This window comes from Microtus oregoni, unplaced genomic scaffold (assembly GCF_018167655.1).
Source record: "Microtus oregoni isolate MIOR12 unplaced genomic scaffold, Mior012 000036F_ref0000092, whole genome shotgun sequence".
Taxonomy (NCBI): domain Eukaryota; kingdom Metazoa; phylum Chordata; class Mammalia; order Rodentia; family Cricetidae; genus Microtus; species Microtus oregoni.
Window position 1 is genome coordinate 4,742,551 of NW_024543095.1, and position 27,960 is coordinate 4,770,510.

Genomic DNA, 27,960 nt, shown 5'->3' on the forward strand with positions numbered 1-27,960 from the left:
AGTCCGCGCGGTCGCAGAGAGCCTGCCCACAGACATGGCGGCGCCCTGCTCGGCTTCGCGTCGCCCGGACCGTGGGGCCGGCTGGGCTTTGCCAGTTCTCGGGGACTTCCTGCACGACTGGCATTTAAACACGCGCCGGGGGCGGCGGGATGCTGCTGCGGATGCGGAGTTGTGTGCGCGGCCGCCTACTCGGAGCTGCCTGGGCACCACAGCAGCGGAGCCCGAGCATCCTCTAGCCACGCATCTTGGGGAGACCCAGGACCTCCCCGCCACCTCCCCACCCCCACCCCCACCCCGCACCGGCTTCCCAGCAGGTTCTCTTTTAATTTCCAAGGCTGCAGCTCTCCTAGCTCAGCTCACAGCATCCTGTTCACCAGCCCTGCTGCGGATGAAGCAGGGACTGGGCTGGGTCCAGCAAGTGGGGCAGCACGGGCCATGGTGCATCTGAGCCCGGTGCTCCGGTGAGGTGGCGGTGGTGACTCGACCCAGGCGGGTGCCTCTCCCTGGAGCCTTTCCCTAGCTGCCACAATGTTCAGCTGGCTGGGTAACGATGATCGTCGCAAGAAAGACCCCGAGGTCTTCCAAACTGTGAGTGACGGGCTCAAGAAACTCTACAAGAGTAAGCTACTGCCCCTGGAAGAATATTACCGCTTCCATGAGTTCCACTCGCCTGCCCTGGAGGATGCTGATTTCGACAACAAGCCCATGGTCCTCTTGGTGGGCCAGTACTCTACTGGGAAGACCACCTTCATCAGGTGAGCCGCGGCTGGGTGCTGAGCCTTCAGGGTGACATGGAAAGTCTTGATTAAGGGCTCCGAAGAAATCCCTGTGGGAGGCCTCAAAAGTTGATCCTGCTGCCAAGTCCCCCTTGAATCCTACGTGATGCCGCTCCGCTTTCTTAGCCCTTGGTCAATTTGAAGCGTTCAAATTAAGAATCATCTCTGTTGTCTGATTTGTGCATTGTGAAGCTGAGGCAGAGAAGGAACCAGGCATCTCGTATAGCCGGGTGTCATAACCCTCCCTTTGGCTAGGGCCTCTCGTCTTGTGTAGAGCAGCCTTACCTTTACAACTGAGTTGTTCTCAGGGCCACAGGCCTGGGAGTAGTGGTGGTGGACTGTGGACCTTGGAGCCTCTTATTGTTTTTTGGGGTTTTTTTTTTGTTTGTTTGTTTTTTATCATTTTTCCTTCTCTGTGTCAGAGCTTTTGCGTCTTTCTCTTAGAGACTCAAAGGATGTGAAGCAAGCCCAGAAACAGAATACTTTTAATATCTGTTTCCTTCTTTGATCTTAATAGTTCAGTAATAATATTAAAGACTCACCAAAGTAGAGGAGATACTGACGTGCCTCATCCAGCCCATTGACTTTGCAGGCAAGATAGCAGAGGTGATGCGGAGGGGAAGTGATGGTTCAGAGCCACACAGTATGGATGCAGACCTGGGATGTGGCCCTTGGTGCATGTGAGGAAATGTTAGCTAAAAGCCTATAACTTCAACAGTGAGTCTTCCATTCCTTTAAATGATAGAGTTTGGGGGCTAGAGGTATCCTTAAGAAGTCCGGCAGGAATTCAAAGAGAGAGGTCTGCGTATTTTCCACCAGAGTCAGGAACATCCCTATCTGAGGAGCAGGCCTCTCTCCGTCTTCAGTGTGCACAGTCTGCAAGGCCAGGCTGTCTTTGCAAAGGCTGAGGAGTACTTATGGGTTCTTACAGTGTGGAGAGAGGGCTTGGTGCCCTGCGAGAGTCAAGGGTACTCCCCTGCAGAAGCAGCTGTCCTCTTATTTCTGGGTTGGTGTTTGTGATGTATAAAGCCATGTGCTTTGTTTGGTGATGAGATCAGGAGAGTTGACAGCCCGGTGACTCATTTTCTTCAGTGCTAAACTTCTGGGAGCACTGCACACAGCCTGCTAACCTGTCATGTCTGAACAGGGCACCAAGTCAAGTTTGTCTTTGGGCTGTCCACTAGACCAGAAGCTTTACAAGGTCAAATGATTTCTAAAGTGAGGGCCTGGGGTGGGGGTGGGGTAATGGTTTGCTGACTGTATTTTAAATAGGAGAGTTTAATCAATTGCTTTCACTTTATTCTTAAAAATCTAAATCACTTTCCTTAAAAAAAAACCTAATGAAAGATGTAGAGCTATTTTTAGAAAAATACATGAATACCCTAAATTTGCCTGTAGTGTTGAGTGGATTTAACTGGAAACACAGAGGGAGAATCTTGGATTCAAGATCAGCCATTCATTTTTATTAAGCATCGATTGGTACCAAACGTGTTTCAGAGATACCTGGGTTGGGTACACAAGGTCTTTTGTGATCAGTGCCTTCCAGTCTGTTAGGTTTTGTCTCATGGGAAATGTGGGCCACCTGCAAACTGTTCTTAGCTTTGCACAGCCTGCCCTGGCCCTCTGATCATCCTTGGTCATGACCCTAAGGACATTAAGCTGCTGGAACATCTTCCCACAGCAAGGGTACTTGCAAGGTAGGCTCTGTGCCTGAGCCTCTCTCCAGGACCTCAGCTCTGGGAATTTCCCAGCAGCCATCTTGCAAAATGGGAGGGAAGAAGCGAGGCATGTGTTTTAAGAGCAGTGTCCCGAGCAGAGAAAGGTTTAAAGTATCTTTGTGTGAGATACCCTCCTGATTTTGCCTGAGTCATCATTGGCTGTTACTAGGTCTGAGAAAGTGGCAGGGTGACGCACCCCACATTAGCCCTTATCTGAGGGGGACAGAAGGCTAAGGGGGCAGATCCCTCCCCTCTCTTATCCTCCAAGCACAAGGGGTTCCCCTTCCCGCTCACACCAGTAACTGAATTTAGCTCATGCTTCCAAAGCTGTTTCCCCTCTAGAGAGAGTCACCTGGTAGTGCAGGAAGGGGGAGAGTATTCTCTAGCAGAGCAAGAGGGGGCATAACTTTTGGGTTTTCCCAAACCAAACTGCGCACTTTGCTTCCCCCTCATAAAATCCAACAATTTCATTTATTACTACAAAGTAAAGAAGCGGAAAAAAAAGAAAATGGAACAAAACTGTCCCTAACTTAAATCCCAGGAGAAAACATTTTTAAAAAATATTTATTTATTTATTATGTATACAATATTCTGTCTGCATGTATGTCTGCAGGCCAGAGGAGGGCACCAGACCTCATTACAGATGGTTGTGAGCCACCATGTGGTTGCTGGGAATTGAACTCAGGACCTTTGGAAGAGCAGGCAATGCTCTTAACCACTGAGCCATCTCTCCAGCCCCCAGGAGAAAACATTAAAAATAATATATTTACCTTCCCTGTACTACAGCTGTTTTATACTCTGTTGAAGACATGCCATGAATGTAATTTTGTATGTTAGAGGTTTTTTTTAGTTATCGGTATAGTGTGAATATGCCCCACATAAACGTCGTTTTGTGGGCTGTATAATATTTCACTTCATGAAGATGCAGTTTGTTTCTTAATTAGCTGTACTGCTTTTGAGCATTCCTGGTTGTTCCTAATTTGTTCACTACTGCAAGATTACCCTGAATAGCATCTTCCGCACAGACCGGCTATCTTTTTTCCAGAGTTTCCCAGAAGCAGAATTACTAGGCCAAAGGTTGTGCAGCATTTTTCATAAATATTTAATTTAAAAAAGTTCTGTATTAAGAGTCACATTCTGCAGTTGTCTTACAAGATGGCAGTAGGCAAAACTGGCACTTTCCTCTGTGCGCCCTTGTCTGTCCCTTGCCTTCCCATCTTTGTCTGAGGCCTGCACCTCAAAGGAACCTTTCCCCTCCAGAAACAAGGGTTTGCGCCTTGGTTCCCCTCGTCCTTGGCGTCTCCAGCCACTTCCAGCTCAGTTTCATCCACACCATGAAGTCCTATTTCTTGTCCTGGGAAGAACACACAGAAAGGACATTCTTCTAATAACTAATTAACGTGCTATGATCTCTGCCTGAAATAACTTCCCTGGCCTGAGGCCCGGCAACCCAGAGTAATAAAATAAACAATAAATTGGTCTGTGGGCTGCTCCTTCCAACACAGTCTGTCTTTTTGGAGCACAGTAGCTCTGTGTTCCTGGCAGCCTCCTTCCGCCTCTGCTGTTTCTCTTGCTGGCCTGCAACTCTAAGCCCCTCCTTCCTTGGACCTGTTAGACCCGCTGGCCACCCCTTCCTGTTTCTTTCCGCGCCTCCTCTGTCTGCTGGCGGTAGGGGTGGATGTGGACCATTCCAGGTACCAGCGGCTACTGTGGCCTCCTTGAACCTTGCCCGGGCTGACATGGGGAGGTCTGAGATTCAGAACCCCCACTGGAATGTCTGGGTTGATCTTGAGCCTCTTCTTTAGTGGGCCTTGAACTTCGGGGATGCTGGGTGTTCCAAAGTGAGGCCATCTTAGCTGGCCCTTTGAAGTGCTCACGCTTCTTTAAGAACTCTGCAGCCTCCACCGAAGGTGACTGGTGCAGCATTTTCTTGGGGTGGCACCATCTCTTATCAGTCCCAGGATAGATAGGGATGGGGTCCCAATCCTTACCCTGGCCTTTAGTATAGGATCACCCCCAGGAAAGATGGTTTTCTTGGAAGCCAAAGGTAGAGAGGCCACCATCCCAGGGACAGCCACTCATCTGTGGACCCAGTTCTGCCTGCAGCAGTACCTACACCACTTCAGGCTCCTGCCAGCCTGAGCCAAAGGATTCTCTTATCGTCAAGGGTCCTGGTCTGTTGGGTTCCAAATGGGGCTGGGTGAATATCCAGTTACTTTCTATCTAAGGCTCATTGGTTTCTGAAGGGAGCAAAGCATTTCAGGCTAGAGGAGCTGTATCTGCCTGCCTCCGGTCCAGTTGAGGAATCACCTTGAAGCCAGGCATCTGGAGGGCACTAGAGACACCATTGGAGAAAGGTTTGTATCCTGTCTGCATTGGCTGTGGCACAAAGGTCTTACCCAGGCTAGGTCAGCAGAACCTGGGTTCCCCTACTTCCTCGCCAAGAGACTGATAAGAAGGATAAGGTCACAGCAGCATTCCTCTCTGACCTTCAGTTTCATTATCTGTACAGTGTGAGTCTTAACAACCACCTCATGGGAATTGGATAGTTCATAGCCAGTTCAACACCATTTAGTTCCAGGTACCATGATGGGGGTGGTGCCATTCCCTCCCTTCTTTCTAGCTGAGGTTGACTCTCAAGAGATAGGGGACAGTCTCCTTCCAGCACTGCCACAGCCTGATGAAGGTAAGGGCATGCTGCCTCCCCATACTATATACAGAAGGGCAGAAGTCTGGGTGGGCAGACTTGTCACAGGGTGGAGCCAGGAAGGGAATGCTAAGAGCAGACGATCTGAGCTCTAAACTATCCTTCTGCAGCAAGCCCTTCCCGTAGCTGAGGGTCCTGTGCACACGGCACCATGGCCAGTTTGCCTGGGGCGTGTAGCTAACTTTTCTTAACCTAGCCATAGAGAGCCTTCCACCCACTTTGTGTGTACACTGTTACTGTTTCCCTAAAACTCAACCAGGCTAATGGAACAAGAATTATCCTGACCTTGTTTTAAAGTAGAAGGAGCCATGGCTGAGTGACCCAAAGATACAGATGCGTGACACAGAATCTCGTGATACTGCACAGCTGTGCAGAGGAGGAACCCTGAGGTCTGCTGTTGCCCAAATGAGGGGAGAGTGTGTGTGGTTTGGGGGAGGCGACGATGAATCTGTTAAGGCTTGAGTACACATCTGAGCCGCGTCTAGAGATGAGGTGGGGATCTGCCGAGTACCTGCAGGCGACGTGGAAGGGATCATTTTCTCTAATTACTGTTTGTGTCCTTGTGGGCAACGTCTGCTGTAGCCTTGCTTTCCCAGAACTTGAGTATTACCTGAAACGGTTTTACTTTTTAGCTGTCGTAGTTAGGAACTAGGCATTTCCCTACTTTATACATCAGGTAGCTAGCGGCTATTCTTTGGAAATTTTACTTATTTGTTTACTTAGCATGTGGGTACATGCGTGCATGTGTATGTGCCTGCCTATAGGTGTGTATACTGTATGTGGAGGTCAGAGGATAACTTGCCAGCATGAGTTCTCTCTTTCCACTATGCCAGAGATCTATCTCAGCCTGTCAGGCTTGGCAGCAGGCGCCTTTACCCACTGAGCCATCTTGCTGGCCCTCCTATTCTTTTGAGCAACTTGTCTAGGGTCATGTGGGTGGTAGATTTGTATGAGTTCCCTAAGCCACTCAAGAGAACAACAGATTCTCCAGATGACTTGGGACACCCAACCCAGAGCCTCCAACAGCGGTATTTGCAGTCCCCCTCCCCACAACCTTTCAGTTCTTTCCCCCAGGGTGTCGTCTCAGTAGCAGCTCAAAGCCTGGGCCTCTGTCTGGGGAGATGGGTGCCTGAAAGGCAGGCCTGGTTGAGATTCTTGGCTCTGTGCCGAGCCCTGGATTCTTAGGTCATCAGTAAAGGAGACCACATACTGAGATTGCCAACCAAGAAGGGCCTAAAAAAAATGAGGAAAATGTTATGAAGTAATGTTCTAGTTAAGAAGCATATGGAGAAAAATTGCCCTCATGGGGAAAAATCAGATTTGTTTTGAGTTTCCCCACACATATTTTATGGTTTAGCTTTTATTTATCTTGCATTGGATGGTAAAGGAGAGGAGGCACCAAAATCCTGTCGGTGTGTGGGACCTCCAACTAGACATGCTAGTTTTCGGCTGACTCCACTTCAAAACTGAACTGATGTCATGCCATGGAGCAGGTAAGGCTGATGACGTGGGGTGGCCACACGGAACAGCCTCAGAGTGTTCTGTCCCTCCTCATTTCATGTGTCCCTGTCTCTGCTCGTCCCAGCCAGGCTTGGATTTAGTCTTCTTTTATTAGCCAGCTGTGGGAATGTTTTTACCCAGCCACAGAGGCGATCTGTCCCACTCCCCGTAAGGAAGCAGTGCGTGAGATTCCTCAATAGATTCTCCTTTCTGGACACAGTGGTGGCTTTGTGTGAGGGGTACCCGGCGCCATAAGACAAACCCAAATGTCTCTGAGAATTTATCCCACCCAGTTCTCTGACTGTAGCCTCTGGGCCTTCTGGTGGCCTCCTTAGACTCTGTGTTTCCCCAGACCCATATGTGGTGAGCAAGTTTTGGGTCACGTGAGCACAAGAGGCCAGCAGGCCCAGCCACCTCAGGCCATGGCTCTGTAACTCTGCAGGAAGCTGACCTGTTGGGCTGGGCATGTTGCCCTTTGTTCATCTGCTGAGTACAGCATGTTTCCCAGGGCTGGAATCTGAGCTGCCTTTTAAAGAATATAGCTCATTGCTGCTGCTGCTTTCTTCGTTCTGGACATTTTTGAGGCTGCCTCAGAATGGATCTTTCCATCCTTTCAGTTCATTTGTGGTATGGGGGTTCCTTCTGTCTATGTGCTGCTTTTATTGGTCAATGAATTAAAAAAAATGCCTTGGCCTGTTATTAGGGCAGAACTTAGGTAGGTAGGGAAAACTAGACTGAATGCTGGGAGAAGGAAGGCAGAGTCAAGGAAATGCCATGGAGCCACCACCAGAGATAGATGTGCTGAAACTTTAGCTGGTAAGCCACAGCCACGTGGCGATACACAGATTAATGGAGATGGGTTAAATTAATATGTAAGAGTTAGCCAATAAAAAGCTAGAGCTAATGGGCCAAGCAGTGATTTAATTAATACAGTTTCTGTGTGATTATTTCAGGAACCAATAAGCGGCCTTGCTGTAACATAGTTGTCCCCAGAGTTCCCATCTACACCCACTATACTGACCTCCTCCACGGGCTGCACAGGACTTTCCTGCCAACATCAACTGTCCCAAGTCAGCACATGGATTCCCACAGAGCATCTGGCCTTACTGTTCCTAATTGTCCTTGTGAAAACCACAGGACCAGGACCTGCTCCTGTCAGCCGGTAGCAACAACTTTTGTGTGCCTCCTGCAGGCACTGAGACTGAGTGGGCACCCAGGACCTGAGTTCCTGGAGACACATGTATTCCTGGGTTTGCGGGTCCCAAAGCCTCCCCTTTTCCCTCAGGCCCCGACGTTAGTCAGCTTTCTTGCCAAATCGTAGACTTTTGTATATTTTCTCACTTTCTGTTTCTAGTTCCACATGGGGCAGGACATCATTTTTGGCCTGTCCCAAGAGGTGGCTCCATTTCTTGGAGGAGGCTTAAGCCATAGAAGGAGATGGTAGGTATAGTGATTAAAGGCATGGGTTCTTACATCCAAATACCACGTTCAAATCCTAGGCTATCTGTAATGCATGTTTTGTCTCATTCCCTTTAAAATGAGATGAGACACTCACTATTTGGTACCAATTAAATGTGTAATGATTGTGACCATCAAACCTTCCGAACAGCCTTCAAGGTAGATTTACTTCCCAGGTACATTTGACAAGGAGGACATAACACTCCCAACCTAGTGCATATGGATATGAAGTAAGATGAACAATGTCTAGCCTATTGCAGGTAAGCAGTAAGGCTAAACTATGATACTCTGTGTGGTAGTGGGAGATGCTGAGGCCAGTGTTTAAATTGAGTGCCTTCTAAAAGCCATAGCCCACGTAGTTAGAAAGCCCATGGTCCTGTCTCATTCAGGAAGTCCCCAAGGGAAAAAGGTCACCAGGAAAGCAGAAAGTACAGCCCTGTGTGTGACTTCCATGTTTATTCTCATCACAGTTCCAATGCAAGAACTCAAAGTGACTCTCTGATTGGGAGAAATCCTTCCTTTATATTCCCAGTTGTTGGGCGTGGCTAGTCGAGGTATGAGGGGCTTCCCGAGGTGACCCAGACTTACAAAGCTTCCTAATACTGCTGTTGTCTAATTCGCCTCTTGGACAACAGCACTCCAGGCTCTGAGAAATCAACAACTTCCTCTGGGATTGGGGCTACAGCAGCTGCTCCCACAGGCTCCTTGGGGACCGAGTCCATAGCAACCCGGCTTAAACCGCCTGGGAACTGTGGAGTAGAGTGCTGCTCTGAACGCTTCCTGAAGGCACGGAGAGCCCACTGGGGACCCGGAGGAAGCCAGCAGGAAACCCGGAGAGGCAAAGGATGGCAGGGGGCTCAGGCTTGGGCCAGGGAAGCTGGGCCTCTGGCTCTGGAGCTGCTTTGTCTTTCCTCAGGCCTTGGTCAGCTTTCTGGGGAGTGATTTCTCAGCAGCATCCAAGATGGTAGAAGGGTGACACCATGTCTCACTGGTTGGAGGTTGGCCCCAGCCCTATTACTCTGAGAAAAGCTACGTCACTCTTCTGCTTCCTCAGTGACTACCTCAAGTGGCACCACAGGGACAAAAGAGACAGCATTGTCAGTTTCAGAATCAAATGTGACTTAGAATTGCTATTACATGTCAATGGTTATTACCAGGAAAATGATAGCGTTGATACGGAGCATCCCATAATGCCCTGGGCCATGTGTTTGAATCATCTGGGAATCTTCTAAAGCCGTGGTTCTCTACATTTCTAATGCTTTGATACGGTTCCTCGTGTTGTGGTGACCCCTCTGTCCCAACCATAAAGTTAATTTCGTTGCTCCTTGTTCCTGAGGACTCACTTTGTAGGTCTGTGTTTCTCAGGCAGTGTCCCTTGGCTCTCTCAAAAGATGCTCCGGGACTATCCTCTGTCTGGCCAATCCTACCCCAGGACACATTCATGCAGTTGTATTCAGTCCAGTCTCCCAGTGTCTGTGTCCAAACTTGTGCTGGGATCCTAAAGGGCTCTGTTGTCTGGTGGTGGTGTTGACTATTCCCTGGGTAAGCATGTGCCTTTGTTCTTAGCGTCTCCCAGGGGCAGCAGAGCGGGGGAAGCAGGTAGCCTTGGGCTCTTACTGCCCAGGCCTAAAGAAGAACGTCATGCCATGCGTGACCAGAATTTCAGAAGCAACTATCCTCCTGCCCCCTCGAAAAGTGCTCTTCATCAAGGGATGAGAATAAATGGCTGCAGATGATACCACCCAGAGTGCTTCCCTGGCACAGTGGCCCAGGAAACAGAAGGCCCTCCGGAGATCACATTGACCAGTCTCCTAGTGGAACAAACCTTGAGGCTCAGATCGGGGAAGGGGCCTGCTTGGGGTCATGAGTGAGCAGAATCAGGTGCAGGAAGTAGAAAGGGAAGGCGTTAAAAACCACCCCCTTAAAAATAGGCAACCACCCCTCCTCCGCTTCCCTTCTTTCACTGAGGTGTGTCAATTCCCGAACAGCCGTTTCTCCCCCTTCTAGACAATAGAAACTGCTGTTAGATAGCAAGAAGAATTTCACTAAGAAGTATTTGTAATAATTCACATCACGGGATTACACATAGTGATTAACAAGGGTAAAGTAAATTTGGGCTGTCTCCCAGATGTATTACGCATAAAAGGAAGCCCCTGCATAGCTATTATCTGCATAATCTTGCAGAGTATGTAAATTCCCACCTAGAGGCTGCACAACATCCTCTGTGGTTACTAAGTCTGCGCCAGTTGGGGGCAGGGTATGTGTGTATATGCGGGTGTCAGGTGCAGTAGAAAAACATCAGTAGTTAAAAGATAAATTTTGATCCCACTTCAGGTAGAAACGATAAAACCTAAACCCTTTCAAAGAATGCAAAGCTAGACTTTCCAACCAAGAATCCCTCCACAAACTGAAATCTTGGTATGGAAACTTCCCGGAAGCCTAAGGACACAAGGGAGGGAAGGGGTCTTGTGGAAGTCCAACACAGGGTGTCTTGAATGTGGTCATATGCTGGAAGCTGCGCCAATTGGGTCGTGACAAGAAGGGAAGGTATAAACTCTTAAAAACTCCAGTTGGCCAATGAGATGGCTCAGAGGGGAAGGACTCCTGCCACTAAGCCTAATGGCTTGAGTTTCATCCCGGGACTCACGGTGGAAGGCAAGAGCCAGTTCATTAAAGCATTCTCTGATTTTCACAAAGGCACAGTGACACATGTCAACACACACACACACACACACACACACAAATACATAAATAAGACTACAACACACACAATAAATAATAAAAGTAAGAAAAAACCTTCGGTCATCTATGTGAAAGTATGCTTAATCACAAAAACTGTAGCATGTTTATAAATGGACTATTTCTACAGAACACACAAGAAAAATCTAGGATGGGCTGCAATTCATTTTGCATAGTTTACCCTTCAGGCTGCTTTTCCATTCTATCACGTATAAATGCTCTATATTAAATAACTAGTCATGTATATAGCTAATGATCTCCAGGAAGCCAGGAGAGCCTTGGGATTGTCTGATTCTTTGCCTGTGTGTGTGAGTTTCAACAGTAACCTTGATTTGTGAACTCTGCAGTACCCTAGCTAGGGATTGACCTCAGCCCATGGTTGCTTCAGAGTCCAAGCCTTGGCTTTCCTTCATCCCTTCCTGAGTCAAGAAGGGGGAAAGGACTGAGAAAATTGAGTGTGTGGAGTTCAGCTAGATCCCACCTCCTCTGCACAGTGCTTGCTCTGGCTCTGTCCCTGCCCCGTGACCTGTGTCTATGCAGCTGCGTAGTAGACGAACGGACCATCTATGAGCACCAAGCCTACATGACTGCACCCTTTCCTGCAGGTACCTGCTGGAACAGGATTTCCCAGGCATGAGGATTGGGCCCGAGCCGACCACTGATTCCTTCATAGCGGTGATGCAAGGAGACGTAGAGGGCATCATCCCCGGCAACGCCCTGGTGGTGGATCCGAAGAAACCCTTCCGAAAGCTCAATGCCTTTGGCAATGCCTTCTTGAACAGGTGAGTCCAAGTGCTGGGGGTGGGCAGGATGGGTGCACAATGCTGGGTGGGTTCTTTGCTTCTTTTTGAAGCACAGGGGTGAAAGGAGAGGAGTGTGGTTCTGGGAGACTGTCTTTTCTATGCTAGCCGCTTGACTGTCTCCTGAGTGTAATTGAGTCATCGTCATGGGCTGTGGGACTTGACAGCTCTGAGTGCTAGGCTGAGGCCACCTAATTACTGAGTAGGGAGAGATCTGACAGTGTCATGATTCACATGGCTCTACCCTGCCCTGTCCCAGTAAAAGCATCAAAGGGAAGTTACATGTTTTCCAGGACTTGCTTATACTATGCCTGGGATTATTTGTCCAAGCAGAAGGAAGCATTAGAAGGTTCTTTCTTGTTCCTGAATGTTCTTACCTGGAAAGAAAGCTAGAGAGGCCTTGAGTTTGACCAGTAGTTCTCTTAAGCTCCCTGTGTGACCTTGGGCAGGTCACCTCCCTCCCCTACGATGAGTTCAGAGTCACCATGAGGCTTTGAGTGGAGAAAGCCCTACACCAGTGGTTCTCAACCTTCCTAATGCTGTGACCCTTTAATACAGTTCCTCATGCCGTGGTGACCCCAACCATAAAATTATCTGTGTTGCTACTTCATAACTGTAATTTTGCTATTGTTATAAATCATAATGTAAATATCTGTTTTCCAGTGGCCTTAGGCGACCCCTGTGAATGGCCATTCAATCCCCCAAGGGGTTGCGACCCACAGGTTGAGAACCACTGCTCTAGAGAGTGCATAGCAAGCTAATCTCAGCCTTCATGTTATAAATCTTCCCAACTGGAGTGGATAGGATCCTGGCTGTGCTTGTCAATGGTTAATCCATTTTACATGTACTCTGCACTTCATTTCAAGGCTACTCTTTCTTATTGGAGATATTTCAAGTAAAAGAGAAGATCCTAGACTTTGGCTTTGGATAAGCCTGGAATCAGATCCCACCTTGAACTGTGGATCTTAGACAAGTTACCAAGCTCTTGTGTGCCTCACTTTGCTCACGTGTAATACAGGACAACAATAATATCGTTGGCCGGGTTGAAGCAGAGGCAAGTGAGAGTCTGAACACTGGGTAGAGTGTCTAACAGAAATGGTAGGTTATGGTTAGGATGGCTAGTGTCAGTGCACAGTAAATAACAGAAATGGTAGGTTATGGAGGACAGCTAGTGACTGTGTGGATTTCCTGCTTTTTGTTTTTAAATTCGATTCCTGGACTGGGAAGATGGCTCAGAGGTTAAGAACAGAGGACTCAAGTTCCATCACAGCACTGACCTCCAGCAGCTCACTGTAGGGGGTCCAGCACCACCCAGCACAGACACACATAGAAACACATACTTAAAAGAATTTTAAATTAATCTTTAAACTTATTTCCTAATTTTTCAGTGAGAGAAATGGGTCATTTATAGCATTTCCATCTCTGGAAATTGAGGCCTGTTGCCCAGAAACATTCTCAATATCTCTTATCCTGTAAACTTTCCTGTAGTGACCTGTAACCTACAGTACTTTGAGACAAGAAGGGACAGATGACCTGGTGTGGGACAGTGTGGAATGCCAACTGGCAAGATATGTTTCCCGGGGGACAAAAATCACTTGTGGGGAGTTGGTCTAGTAGGGAGGATCCTCAGGAGGTGGGCATGGTTTCTTAGAAAGGAAAGTTGAATCTGCATAAATGGATGGGTGGTGCACTGAGGTATGGTCCTTGGGACCCGGAGTTTCCGCTACCTGGAGCTGAGGGACAGAGGCCTGATCCAGGTAGAGGGGGAGAGGGCACATGGAATACTACAACACAGAATAGTATGTGTTGAAAGGGATGAGAAGGGTGAGCCAGCTGGGGGTGAACTGGGGCGTCTGAGGGTGGGAGACATGATGTATTCAATTTCGGGTACCTCAGTTTGTAGCGAGTGACCGACCGTAAGTCAGCGAGGGAGCTTCATTCTTCAGAGGCAAAGATGAGCTAGCTTCCAGGTGAAAGGAAAGAAGAACTTGGGGTACCCGAGAGTCGGTTATCAAAAGAGATGGGAGGGCCAAGGTTGGCGGTTAAGCTCCTTCAGGATAACTGCTTACAGTGATAATAGTATCTCTGTGTAATGGCATGTGGTCAGTTATGATAACAGATCTATGTAATTACCATAGTAGCCAGCACATTCCTGAGGGAGGAGTGCCTTTATGTCATGAACCAAACCCAGGAGGGCCCACTGACTATATGATTAATTCGACTTTTGAAACCAAGGACGCATATGCATGAAAAGTCTGGTTAACAACACATAACCTCTTTCAGTACTGCTGTCTTCATCCATAAGATGACGAAATGCAAGTCACAGACTCTCTGGATGCCCCGCTCTCCTCCTGCAAACATAGAAAGATAACCTGAGAGAGGAAAAGCATCTAGAGAGCGGGTACCTGTGACTGTGGATTTCACAGTTGGAATTGAGGGGGAGAAGGGTGAGGGAAGACGCAGCCTCATTGTCCGTCTTGCTGAATCGCTTTCTTTTTTAAACTGTAGGAAAAAAACTATAATTTAAAATATTCTGAAAATGATTCATTAAAAGCCTAGATGTGAAGGCACTGTGGGGTTGGGGAGTACACAGAAGGTGAGTCCGTCTCCCCTTAAAGCTTTGCTTCCCTTTTGGGGATGAAAATGTTAACTGGAAAGAGCAGACACAGGTGAGGTTCCTTCAGGGTTCCTGGCCACAAGGACCTATACTGTGCGGCTCTGGCAAAACAGACTGAGGAAAGAAAGCAGAGCAGCTGTCTTAAGGACTGTCCCATCCCCCAGGCATGGCACGAGGGGGTGGAGTGCTCGCTTTAGCGCAGGAAACTCTAGTCCTTGGAGGCAGCAGCGTGGTGGGCTCAGCAAGAGAAGTAAGACTCAGTCTGATCCTTGGGTTCCTTCCGGAAGATAAGCTGCCTGTTTCACAGCAGGGGAGAGTAGTCCCAAAGGTGATGTGGGAAAGCCGGCATTTGACCTGGGCATGAAGCGATGGGGGGAAATGACACCGGAAGGGTGAGCAAAGGGATTCCAGGAAGAAGAACCTGAAGCGAGAGAGAAAAATACAAGCAGGGAGAGACCAAAGAAAGGGGCTTAGTGTAGGACCCTCTAACTAGAGGATGGGTGACAGTGTGCACACACCACTAAGACAGAGGCTGATAGGGCCAACTGGGGCCTGCCAGTAGTGACCAGTCGTCAGTCCAGCGCTGGCTATAGAGTTTCACACCTCGTCAGCACCCATCGCTGCTCCTCCTGGGTACCATTAGACAGTCATCCTAGAGTAATGTCTGGCTGAGCTAGCCTTGCAGTTGCCCAAATAGCACACTCCTGGGTGGTATGACTCATCTTTCAAGGACAGCCCCAATTCTACCTCCCCCAAGAAACCCTCCTCCCAAACCATCTCTCTGCCAGGTTCTAACAAACATTTGGCTTTGGGATGCTGGCACCTCAGCACCCTGGCTTGTCATTGCCGGGCATAGCGAGCATCTTTGCCTCCACCAGAGGCAGGGATCAAAGTTGGTTTGTCATAGGACTCTTGACAGCAAGGGCTCAGAGCATGAGCCCAGACTGCCTCAGGGTCACCTGGGGAGTTTTTCAAAGAACAGATCTCCAGGCATACCCGCAGTCACTTTCAGCATGGCTTCCTGTGGGTTTGTGATCTTCTGTTCTGCATCCATCTGCTTACTATCACATGCTACATAAGGCTTGCAGAACACATGTAGGATGCACAGTGATGGGGGGCGGGGGGGATGCAGAGTGATCAAATCAGAAGGGGGTTACCATACCCTGACTATGTGCAGATCTCCAGGCTCCTCCTGCCCCGTGACTGGAAGCGCTGTCTGGAGGAGGTAGAGTTCTGATTGGCCATCAGGAGTTGGCCAAGCGAGGTGAAGCCTTTCAAGGAAGGAAGTGGCTGGCCAGAGCTCATTAAAGACTTGAAGCCACAGGCATTTAAAACAAGGCTTTGGACACATACGAGAGGTAGGATTTCACTGTGGAGCAGCCAACATTTTATCAAGCACCCTGGGTACCAAGCACTCCAAAACAGGATATGATAGGTGGCAAGAGAACCATAACTCACTCCTGGGATTAGCCGGCATACCCAGCATGCCCACAGCAGGTGACCTGGTACCCTGTGGCCCACGGGATGGTCCGGTGATTGAAGCCTTGAAGCTGAGCCAGCAAGGTGCCTCAGTAGCTCACCGTAGCCTTCCTCTCACCATCCGTGCAGGTTTGTGTGTGCCCAGCTGCCCAACGCCGTGCTGGAGAGCATCAGTGTCATTGACACACCAGGGATCCTCTCCGGGGAGAAACAGAGGATCAGTCGAGGTAAGCGGCGTTCCTGGCGGGTGCTGAGCTGGTCACCTACTCCTGGCCTCTCCTGTCGTATCTGCTATGTACCTCTGAGTAGTCCATTACCCTCTCAGTGTGGGTTTAGGATTTTTGAAGGCTGGCCTTGAACTCCTGATCCTCTTAAGTTACAGGTCTGTACCCCAGTACCCCACTGGCCTTGCCTTTCTGTGCCGTGCTTTTAGCAGGAAAACCAGACGAGATGTACTCTCGCCAAACCTGGTGCTCGCAGCCTGGACTGGGACAAATTAGCACTCAGAAGTCTGCCTCCGGGAAGGTTCAGCCCTGTACTGGCAAGGCTCTCTGGGGAAGTGGCCTCAGGTGACACAGGCCTCCTCCCTGGGGCATGTGCCTCAGCACCGTTCACTCCGTGACTCCTTCCTGACGTAGATCTGTCTGTCCATCTTGCCACCGCAGCAGGATCCAAGAACCTCTTCCTCAAGGGCATGGCCTGTGTAACTCAGTACCCATTTACACCCAAGCCTCAGAGAAGATAGTCACGGACCAACAGGCATACAGCCCATGGCTGTGGATCCTTGAGGCTTAGCAGTGCCAGGGAAGGTCCTGAGCTTTTCTCTCCTGCTAGAAGTCACTCTCCTTTAGGAAACGTGAGGATAGAAAGGCTCAGCTCCCTGGGGCCACACTGTAGCTGTGTGTGAGCCCAAGCAATGGGAGAGACTGCCAGAGAACCCTTGGGAAATAGCCTTCTCTAGGTGAGACCCGGACAGGCCTTCCTAGAGCCCCACTTCTAAAGCCGTGTTGGGAGTGAGGCATCATGAAATATCTGAGCAGGACCCCCGCCCCTATCCCAGGAGGTAAAACCTGGAAAGGAGAGGGGAAGGAAGCAGCTAAATCAAGAGGGCATCTGGAAAACCATGTTCCCAGTGCCTATAATTGGTGACCTGTGATGGGGTCCAGGAAGCCTGATCCCTTGGCCCCTAACTCTGGGCTCTGGTGGAATGAGGAACAGTCAGTCTGCACCCCCAGAGCCCTGGGTCTGAGTCTAGGCCTTAAAGGATGTAAGGCTCACAGGGCAGTCCACATCTTGCAGGATAACTCATGCACCTGCTAGGGCAACACAACCTAGCCTGCAAGCAGGCCTGGAGAGGACAGCCTTGAGGGGCCCAAGGGCACTAGATTTGGACTTGTAGTTCAGGGCTGTGGCCTGACAAAGCCCCCCGACGTCTCAGGGAAATGCATCGTAGAGCCTTATGACAAAGTCTGCAGACCTCTTCCCTCCTTAGAGGCTCTCCGAGGCTGCACGTTACATGACCACGGTCAGCTGTGTGATTCATCACCCTTGAATTTGGGCCTGTGCAGATAGATGCACAATGCAGCCTCATCTTCAGCGACTGGTGTCTTCTACCTTCCTGCCCTGCTTCGTTCTTTTCCGTTCTCCACGTCCTCCCCTGCCTTTGTCTTCAGACCCGCGCTACACACACTGGGCACTGGCGATCTTGATTACGTTTCCACCCCCTCCTTCCAAGAACTGACACCGCATCAGACTCCTCCCTTCTCTGAACAAAACAATGACTCTGCTAGGGTGTTCTCTGCCATTCTGAGTCCAGACCGGTGCAGCTGCTGGCCAGAGCAGCCAGAGATAGAGAGAAGCTGGGGTTGGGGCTGCCACCAGCCCAGAGCAGTTCTGATTTCAGCACCCTGAAAAAAAACCAGAGTCCGGGAGGAGAGCAGATACCCCAGTGATCCAGGTGGTGGTGGTGGTGATGGGACCCGATTCAGGAACATTGTCTAGGTACACAGGCTCTCCCATCCTTCCTTGTGGTTAGCCATAAAGCCAGAGTTCCAGTTTAAGCCCCTCCAGACTTCGCCACCCCCACTTACACATTCTTCATACCTATACCCACACCCTGCCTCCCTCACACCTCCTGACACCCACACACAAGTGTCTACACCGATCTACAGTTGATTACCCAGACTTCCTTCACTTATAGGGTTGGCCGTAGTAGATTGGATACTTCCTACCACCCTCTTCAAGCCCAGGTGGGCCAGGTCCCCTCAGATGGTCCTGCTGATTAAGCCCACAGTCCCCTCACCATGCCTCTGCCTGGTTCAGGGCTTATGGCTCAGCAGAAGAGTTAGAATCAAGTCAGCACAGAGACAACCTTAGCCTAGACTGCCCAACCTCTGGCAGTTGCTCTTCGGCGCTCCCAGAGCCTTGGCCATCATTGGGATGAGCCTTCTGCCCTAGGCTAATGTCAAACAGTGTGGTCTTTGCTTCAGCGTGGCCTTCTGTCCAGGCTGGGGATTGGGGTGTATGTCTATAGAGAAGACAAGTCCGTGAAGTTTCAAGCTTGCACTCTGTTCTGAAAGAAGAGTCTCTGGAGGAGGCAGGAAAGGCAGACAGAAAGCTGTTCCTGGAAGGGGCAGGATGTGGCTGGCCCTGGTTCATTACCGGGAAGGAGCACGGATGTAGCAGTGTGCAGAGGGCGCTGGAAGGCATCATGCCTTCTCACATGGAAGGCACATTTCCTGACTGTGTTCAGACTGAGTCCGCCAGTTCCACACTGGGAAAGCCACCCCGGGGCTTCATGCTCTCAACCCAAGACTGCACATAGATGGAGACCCTGGCCCAAGCAAGTGCTCAAGAGGCTCAGAGCAGGTGACACAATTGGGATGTGAGTCCTGGTCTCCCGAGTCCCAGTCCTCAGTGTTCAGTACATTCCCAAAACCTACTGGGAAAGACTAGGCAGGAATGGGGGCTAACTTGTCTTCTCCAGGTTTCCTCTTGAGACGTCAGTGGTCTGTGCTAATACAGCTTGTAGCCTACACCCCTAGCCTACCCCTGAGCACTGAGGAGTTCCCAGGCTCCTTAGAGGATGAGCTGCTAAACCCATGCATGCTCAGAGCAGCTGGGCCCTGATGCCTTCTGAAGGCCTCACTGCCAGTTTCGTGGCACCTGAGGCCTGTGATGGGTCTGCTTGGACCATTTTTTGTGGTTGTTTCCTGGAAGTGTCCAGGGTATTGTTCCGTATTGTCAGCCAAAGGCTCCCATTTGATGCTGCATGTCTCTGTATCTCCCTCTTTTTTTAAGCAACCCTAGGACTTAACAGATTTGGGGAGGGGTATGCTATATGTCCATTATAAGTAAGCCTCCGGCCTCTGGGTTGCAGGCTCACCCAGGACTAAGAGCTAAGAGAGTGTGGATCTGGGTTCTAAGCCTTCGTTTGCTAGCATCTGGTCTGGCTGTGTACTTTGGAATGCCCTTAGCTCACCTCTCTATGTCTGTACTCCCTCTTGTGCACGATGCGTACACCCTGTTTACTCTGGGTGATGGAAGGCTGTAGAGATCCTCCACTGAGTTTTGTTTTGCAGCTGAAAATGCAAAGAACACCGCAGTGTATATCAGACAGCGAGGGAAGTGCTGGGTTATTAAGGAGTGGCCCTGCTTATTGAGTTTGTCTCATTGATTTCCTCCTGCCTGGCATTAATTAGAAATGCTTTCTTCCCCGTCCCTGGAGCCCAGGGGCGGGAGCTGCAGATCCCTGCAGGCTTCCCAGACTCTAGCCTGGAGCCTACCCGTTGGATCTCTGGGTGCCGGCAGACATTCCAAGAGGAATTCAGGAAGGACCACTATTCTGTCTCTCCACCCTATGATTCAGAGACCATGGGCTATTGAAAGTGTTCAGGAATCATTACTGAGGGTCTCGGAGCCATTCCTGAGTTAAAGGGGTGTATCAGGCAGTGGCCGTGGGCACACTGTGCATCCTGGGCATTAGGGTGGTCTCCATCTAGACTGAGTTCTCTCCTCCTCCTAGTATCAGGCCTGCTTTTCATGGCTACACCATGGGTCCTCCATTAAGCCAGTTTTTACTATCCATATTTTTTTTTTACATCCAAGTAAAAGAGGTTCAGACTTGCAGAAGGCCATTCAGAAAACAAATGGGAAAGATAGCTCTGTGTCCCCCTCCTGACTGTGTCCAGTCTTTGCCTTTCCTGTACCTCTATTTCTGGGGTTACCTATAAGTCCAGGCTATGGAAGCACCTCACATTCATCCTAGAGGTTGCACGGGCCCCCAAGTAGTCAGGAGCTAGAAGGGTGAGCATTGAGGGGAGCTTGCAGAGGCATGACTTCAGTCTCACAGTCTTCCCAACCGCACACCACAGAGGAGGCTTCTCCCTGCTTGTCAGTCGATAGCAGCTACCAGAGCCTGCCGAATTTGCAGAAGTGGGAGGATTAATAGGAGGCCTCTGTGCTCATCCCATCATAGGAAAAATTCCCGGAAGCCATCTGCTTGTCAGCAGATTGGAGGAGGCTTCCTGTAGGCATGCCCAGGGCACAGAGGCAGCGGCCTTCAGCCTTTCCCTCTCCGTAGATATAAAGGCATTCTTGTGTCTCGTCTCCGTATGACTGTGTTCCCCATCCTCACACCTCTGGATGAAGACACAGAGAACTGTAAACCAAGAAAGGAAGTGCAGAGATCATCCATCCCGGAAACAGAGACCAAGGATAAGTGAGGGGATTCTATTGGGCAGCGTATCAAGTTAATAACTGAGTAGAAACTACAGGGAACACACCCAGGTCAGTGATCCTACAGAAACACAGACCCGCAGAGCAAGCTCCATCCTGTGGCCATACACAGAGGAGTTCTCTATAAAGGGACCTGGTGTTTGGCCAAGGTCATGAGCCTGCTTCTCTTAGATTTGATCCTCACAACCCTGTGGTCAAGGCATTGGTGGGTCCTGGTTTAGAGAGTGGAGGATTAAGGCCCAGAGATGCGCTGTTCTCTGTTTCCCTGGGCAGAACAGGATTCTGTGTATACTGTGTGCAGCAGATGCAGATGGAGGACCTACCATGTGCACCCTGGGTGCAGTGGGGATGGAGGAGGATAAGGCTACTTTGTTCAGGTTGGGGCCACAGGGAGAGGTCCCTAATTACATGAGGGAAATGGGTACCAATTATTGTTAGGGAGATGTAGCTCAGTTTATGAAGTGCTAGTTATGTAAACATGAGGACCCGAGTTTGAGCCCTGCAACCCACATAATAAAAGCTGGGCATAGAAGCCATGGTGTCCTCTTATATTGATAATCCCAGCACTGGGGAAGCTGAGACAGGGGAATTCCTGTGGCTTTCTGGGAAACCAGCATAGCCCATTTGGTGAGTTCCAGATCAATGAGAATATTGTATTATTTCGATACAATAATATGTATTGAAAAACATGGAGGATGGTTCCTGAAGAATGACCTTCCCAAGGTTGGCCTCTGGCATCCACATTCATGAATACAGATGTGTATATATCTACACACACACACACACACACACACACACACAGACAGACAGACAGACACACGGAGAGAGAAAGAGAGAGAGGAGGGGAGGGGGATAAATGCCTATCCAAACCTCCTGGATCAGACTTGAGGTATTGTCTCAGAGACCTCATGATCCATTCACTTCCTAAAGTAAATTGGCAACCAGTCCTCCCAATATGAGTCTTTTGGATTCCACTACATAGCCAAACCATGACCTTCTCCATGATCCACAGCTGCTTGGCACTAAGCAGAACAGGCGCTCTAGAGTTCCCAGAACCAGCGGATTTAAAGTAGCTCAGGGCTGGATAACAAGGTGTGGCTGCCAGCGGCCCAGTCACATCCTCAGGAAAGGACTCCGTACAGAACAGGAGTTGGGAATTTGGGACTGCAGCAGAGGAGCGAGGAAGGAAGTAAGCCTGGGAACTATAGGAGAATAAGTCACTTGGGTCTGTAAGGAGTTCGTCCCAACCATGGATGGGCGTGGTTTGAATCTGCATTGGTCCCTTGCATCTTCTGTTTTGCTGAGGGTACCTTGTAAAGAATTTCTGAGTCTTTATTCAAATTCAAAACATAAACCAGGTGGGGGTACCTTGGACTTCCCACAGGACAGGGAACCCTGATTGCTTTTCGGGCTGAGGGGGGGGGGACGGGACTTACTTGGGGGAGGGGGAGGGAAATGGGAGGCGGTGGCGGGGAAGAGACAGAAATCTTTAATAAATAAATAAATTTAAAAAAAAAAAACAGAAACCAGCCCAAGCTGATGAGGATGCGCTACTGGAATCTCAGCACGTTGGAGGCTGAGGCAGGGGTGGGTATGGTGTGGGGGATGGCGGCGGTGTTTAAGAGCGAGGCTAAACTGGCGTTTCTAAGAAGTTCAAGGCCCATATGAGCTACTGCAAGACAGTAAGACCCCTACCTCCAAATCTCGGCACAAAAGCAATGTCTAGACTTTTTTTTTTTCCAGCAGGAACTCTAGCTCCCGACTTTAATAAGACGATAACTGGGTAGTAGCTGTCCTTTGTGGGAGTAGCAATGCTTATAATAGAATCCAGCATTTACTGAGCATCATCTCCATCATCCTAGTGGCCAAATATTCACTAATGACCATTCTATAGATGGAAAATGCTAAGGAGGTTTGGAGCTATAGCTCAGTAGAAGAGCATTTGTGTAGCATGCATGAAACTCAGGGTTTGATTCCCACTACTGCACACACAGGGAGGGGGAGAGGCAGGGAGAGAGAGAGAGAGAAATTTGCTCAGGGTCAAAGAACCAAATGCGAGGAGCCAGGCTCTTTCCAAGACTGTGTTGTCTTACATCAGACCCTTCACTGTAGGTCCATGCCCCAAAGCTCCTCCCAATGACTATGCCTCTGCCACAGGGTATGATTTTGCTGCTGTCCTTGAATGGTTTGCCGAGCGCGTGGACCGCATCATCCTGCTTTTCGACGCCCACAAGCTGGACATCTCCGACGAGTTCTCAGAAGTCATCAAGGCTCTCAAGAACCACGAGGACAAGATGCGAGTGGTGCTGAACAAGGCGGACCAGATTGAGACCCAGCAGCTGATGCGGGTCTACGGGGCCCTCATGTGGTCCCTGGGCAAGATCGTGAACACACCAGAGGTGATCCGAGTCTACATTGGCTCCTTCTGGTCCCACCCTCTCCTCATTCCTGACAACCGGAAGCTCTTTGAAGCTGAAGAACAGGACTTGTTCAGAGACATCCAGAGTCTCCCCCGTAATGCTGCCCTTCGAAAGCTCAATGACCTCATCAAGAGAGCCCGGCTGGCCAAGGTAAGGCTGGCCCCTAAAGGTGGAGTTTAGACAGGTTCATAGGTAGGGGTCAGTTGTAAGAACTGCAGTCCCTTGGTTAGATGGCCAGGTTGGTTCCATGCGCACCCCACTGACCCTCAGGATATGCTTTTATAGTTTCTCTGTGCCTTTTTCTGTATCTGTAAATGGAACAGGCTGATGTCGATGTAGAGAAACAGTGTGAAAATCCTCACCACTGCACTAGATGCCTTCGTGCTCAGAAGGTACCACTGTGGTCAGCTCTACAGCATCAGCAATGGAAGCATTCTCACCCCCACCACTGTGACCTTACTTCCCGAGACTGTGAGGGATGGAGAGAGAAATGGTCTCGGAAGCAGAGGCAGGAGGAAGGACTAGAAGGGTCAGTCTGGGCTCCTCATGAGGTTGTTTTCTGTCCCTCTTTGTCAGGTCCATGCCTACATCATCAGCTCCTTGAAGAAGGAGATGCCCTCAGTGTTTGGGAAGGACACCAAAAAAAAGGAACTGGTGAACAACCTGGCTGAGATTTATGGCCGGATTGAACGAGAGCACCAGATCTCCCCCGGGGACTTCCCCAACCTGAAGAGGATGCAGGTAATGAGGGTCAGAGACCCTATGGAGGGAGACAGGGTCACACTAGCTGGCTTCCAGAGAATGAAGGGGGCTGACAGAGCTCCTGGGAGAAACCCAAAGTCGGATGCAAGGAGGTGACATTAGATATGTCCTTCCTGATGGACCACTACTCACAGCAAGTGCCATAGCCAAGCCAGGAGAGAAACAGCCCAGCAGCCCCAAAGGCATGGGTGTGTTTGGTGACACTGAAGACCTTATCTAGTGAAGGGCCCATCTCCACCATCTCTAGGATCATAATAAAGGCCCTTAAGTGCTTTGGTTATTCCCTTCTTGGGAATAGTTTGTGGCAGCATCTTTGGGGGATGTTGGAAACCCTTGAACCTAGGGCCACCACTTGGTGTGTGGTGTGTGTGTGTGTGTGTGTGTGTGTGTGTGTGTGTGTGTGGCCTTCTCAGAAGGAACATCTTCATCTGCCTTTTGTACAAGAATCAGCTAAGGTCTTAGCATTTTCCCAGCAAAGTGTTCACATTACCCTTACGTAGAAAAGATGGGAACTGTCCCCAGGAGCCAAGCAAGAAGCCACCATACCACAAAGACTAGATGCATACTGAACCTTTGTGTCAGCTCGAAACAGGGGATGCAGAGGGGTTTGTACACGAGTTCTGGGAACCCAGTGAAATATCTTGTCTGCAAGATCCTTAGCATAGAGCCCTGTTCTACTCTCCATAGCCCTTCTTCGTCACCCAGCCCTAGAGAGGAGGTGAGAAGTGTCCTGCCAGCCTTGCCCTTGACTGTAGCTGTGGATATCCTTTAAGTTTTCTGCAGTGGACTCCACATGCCAATCCTTGTTTCCTGGCCTCTTCCCCTACCCACACAATGAGATTGCTGTGGCCAGATCAGGGCAGCAGTGGGCAGCTGTGTCCTCCTAGAACAATAGTTCTCAACTTGTGGGTTGCAACCTTTTTGTAATGGACCAACCCTTCCCCTGGGGTCACCTTAGACCACCCCAAAACACATATGTTTATATTACTATTCATTACAGTAGCAAAATTATAGTTTTGAAGTAGCAATAAAAATGATATTATGTGGGGGGGTCACCACATATTGAGGAGCAGTGTTAAAGGGTTACAGCATCAAGAAGGTTAAGAACTACTGAACAAGAAGCAAGTAAAAATTGGATGTTCTATGTTGAGGGCCTTTCAAGACTGTAAAGGTGTTGGCAGAACTTTCTTGTCAAGGAGCTGCTCAATCACAATACCCAGCAGCTGCTCCCCAAATTACCACACAGAGGCTCAATGTTACTTATAAATGCTCAACCAATAGCTCAGGTTTATTATTAGCTAACTCTTACATTTTAAGTTAACCCATAATCCTTATTTACACTCTGCCACATGATGGTACCTTTCCTCAGTACCATGTGCCCATCTTGCTGTCTCCATGCAAAGGTCTTGAAAGGAGAGCATCTTTCTTTTATGATGTGGGCTGGTAGCCCTGGCAAGGGGACCAGCTTTTGTAAAGTCAACATGCCTGCCAGTGCCTACTAGGTCAGAATGCTGGTAGGGGTCCAAACTTTTGAGACATCTCACCAGGCAATTCCACTGAGTATCCTAATTGAGAACAGTAAAGCTGGGAGTGACCTTTGGCTTTTGTTGTGGTTATAGTTGCCTAATTTTCAATCCCCATTACCTTGACCCTCTCACTAAATATGAATAGTGTATGACTTCTCCACCTCCCAGGGCACTGAGGAGAGTGAACTAGTAAGCAGGTAATGAAAGCACTTTGCTGTGCGTTTTTAAATCATAAGCTGTCCTAGAGATCCACAGGACTCCTTCTCAGAGGGCCACCACCTTCAAGAGTCACCATTTGACAGCCAAAACTTACTTTGGAAGGAATATAAGAGTTACCTTTTGTAATAATATTTAAAGAGATGTAAATAAACAAACCAACACTTGTTCCTCAGCTCTTGCTTCTCATCTCTTCACACAGTCCTTTGGCCTCACTGCCTTCACCAGAAAGAACTGGGCAAGCATTCTAGAGTTAGTAGGAAGCACCTTCCCTGATGTGGAAAATCTTCCTTTGTATTCTACTCCCTCCTTTTTCCTTCTCTTCCCAGGACCAGCTGCAGGCCCAGGACTTCAGCAAATTCCAGCCATTGAAGAGCAAGCTGCTGGAGGTTGTAGATGACATGCTGGCACACGACATTGCCCAGCTCATGGTGCTGGTGCGCCAGGAAGAGACCCAGCGACCTGTCCAGATGGTGAAAGGCGGAGCATTCGAGGGAACCCTGCAAGGCCCTTTCGGGCATGGCTATGGAGAGGGGGCCGGGGAAGGTATTGATGATGCTGAGTGGGTGGTGGCCCGAGACAAGCCTATGTACGACGAGATCTTCTATACCCTGTCTCCAGTGGATGGCAAGATCACGGGTGCCAATGCCAAAAAAGAGATGGTACGCTCCAAGCTGCCCAATAGTGTGCTGGGCAAGATCTGGAAACTAGCCGACATCGACAAGGATGGCATGTTGGATGATGAGGAGTTTGCCCTGGCCAACCACCTTATCAAAGTCAAGCTGGAGGGGCATGAATTGCCCAATGAGCTGCCTGCCCATCTCCTCCCTCCGTCTAAGAGAAAAGTATCTGAGTGACAGATCCAGGTAACCAGATAGGCAATGTTAGAAGAGAGAAGGGGCATGATGACCATAGACACACACACACACACACACACACACACACACACACACACACACCCGTGCGACTTGATATATAGATGAGAAGGGTTCATCCTTGTTTGGACACTTCCAAGTTCCCAGGGTTGGAAGAAGGGCAGCTGTACCTCCTCTATCCCAGGATAAAAGCCTGCATCTCCAAACTTCCCCTCTCTCTCCCATTCCCCAGAGACATGAGGCAGTTGACTGGCCCACAGATGGCCCAAGCCACCCTACCCCTAGTGCCTCCACACTTGGGCTCTGAGCAGATGGAAAAGGCTTTCTGTGGAACAGACAATTTGCTTTCTTTTCTGTGCTTTTATTTTTCTTCTTTGGCTTCTTAATTAGAAATTTACTCAGGGGCTAGGAGCTGTGAGGGAAAGGAGAGGCTGGGGGAGGATAATCAAATGGAGAAACCTCCTTAGGGCACTACATCCCAGACCTGAAGAGACACACTGGCCCATGTTCTTTTTATCTTTCTAAACAGAAAACTCTATCTTCTTCAACAAACTTGAACTTAATTGAACTCTGTCTGCCATTTTGTCTTCAAGAATCCCAGATATGGAGAGAAAGGGAAAACCTTGGTAGAAAAGCACAAGGAAGATGCCCTGTGGTCTTCATGGACAGGATGTTTGTAGTTCATGGGTGTATTAGGCCCAGGCTGTCTGGATACTCAGTTTCTTTATATATACCATGCCCCCCCCCCCGGGTGGCAGGAGCAGTGTTAGGCACTTTATACATGTTGGTCCCTGAGGTCTTCACTAATGCCCTAGGCAAGTATACATCACCCCTATTCTCTATTTGTCAGGTGAGGAGCCAGAGACTCAGTAGTTCAGGTGACTTTCCCAAACTCCCGAGGTCCCAAAGAGAGAGGATTCTGATCCTCCATTTGTCCCTGTTCTGTGATGGATAACGGTCCCAATGTTGCTATCTGGTGACAGAGCACAGCACCATCTGAACACACAACTTCTCACACAGCCTCCCAGAGTATCCAGGCAAAGGAAAAGCGCTCGCCAGCATTTGGTGGGCCATCAGTCTGGCCATCTGTCACCTCCTAGAAGCAAACTGTGCCTTCTGGCCCTGTGCCTCATGTTCCCAACATCACAGAAGTCCGACCAAGCCATCAGGAGAGTGGGCTGACCTGCTAGATGCTGTTTGTGCCTATTCCTGCTGAGCCTCCCATCCCTTCACCTTGAGCACCCCAGCTCAAATTCAGCCACTGGATGTCACCAAGCAGGACTCTGTGCTAGTTCTCAGAAGACCATCTTGAGAGGACTGGGACCTTGTTCTCTGTAGAGTTTCAGTGTTCTTGGCAAAAATCCCCACTGTAATCAGTGCCCTCCATCCTCCTCTTGGCCTTTTCCTTGGCTTGATCCCTGGCCACTGACCCAGTGACTGTCTGCTACACTCCTACTGTGATGGAAAACAAAGCAACTGTAACTTATTTTGTATCTATGTTCAGACTATATAGAGACTGTTCTGTGTATCTACAATGTGCTTATAACCGCAGTGTGTTTGTCATTAGGATTCATGTGAATACAACACATTTATCCTTTGGTACCCTCCTGGCAACTGAGCATCATTGCAT

General features: G+C 49.4%; 1 protein-coding gene across 1 annotated transcript; it reads left to right on the forward strand.

The window, feature by feature from the left end:
• The first annotated feature begins 69 nt into the window (after nt 1-69).
• Ehd3 (EH domain containing 3) lies at nt 70-27,932 on the forward strand. Its single transcript, XM_041631186.1, has 6 exons — nt 70-755; nt 11,504-11,680; nt 15,924-16,021; nt 22,689-23,101; nt 23,528-23,692; nt 25,785-27,932. The coding sequence occupies exons 1-6, from the start codon at nt 529-531 to the stop codon at nt 26,310-26,312; spliced, it is 1,608 nt and encodes a 535-aa protein (XP_041487120.1). The 5' UTR covers nt 70-528; the 3' UTR covers nt 26,313-27,932.
• Nucleotides 27,933-27,960: the final 28 nt, after the last annotated feature.

What these genes read in the sequence shown, in the direction of transcription:
- Ehd3 (XM_041631186.1), top strand. Translation starts at nt 529, where the DNA reads ATGTTCAGCTGGCTGGGTAACGATGATCGTCGCAAGAAAGACCCCGAG. An exon ending in GGCAATGCCTTCTTGAACAG is followed by an intron (nt 11,681 to 15,923) that starts GTGAGTCCAAGT and finishes CCATCCGTGCAG; the next exon opens with GTTTGTGTGTGCCCAGCTGC. An exon ending in GAAACAGAGGATCAGTCGAG is followed by an intron (nt 16,022 to 22,688) that starts GTAAGCGGCGTT and finishes CCTCTGCCACAG; the next exon opens with GGTATGATTTTGCTGCTGTC.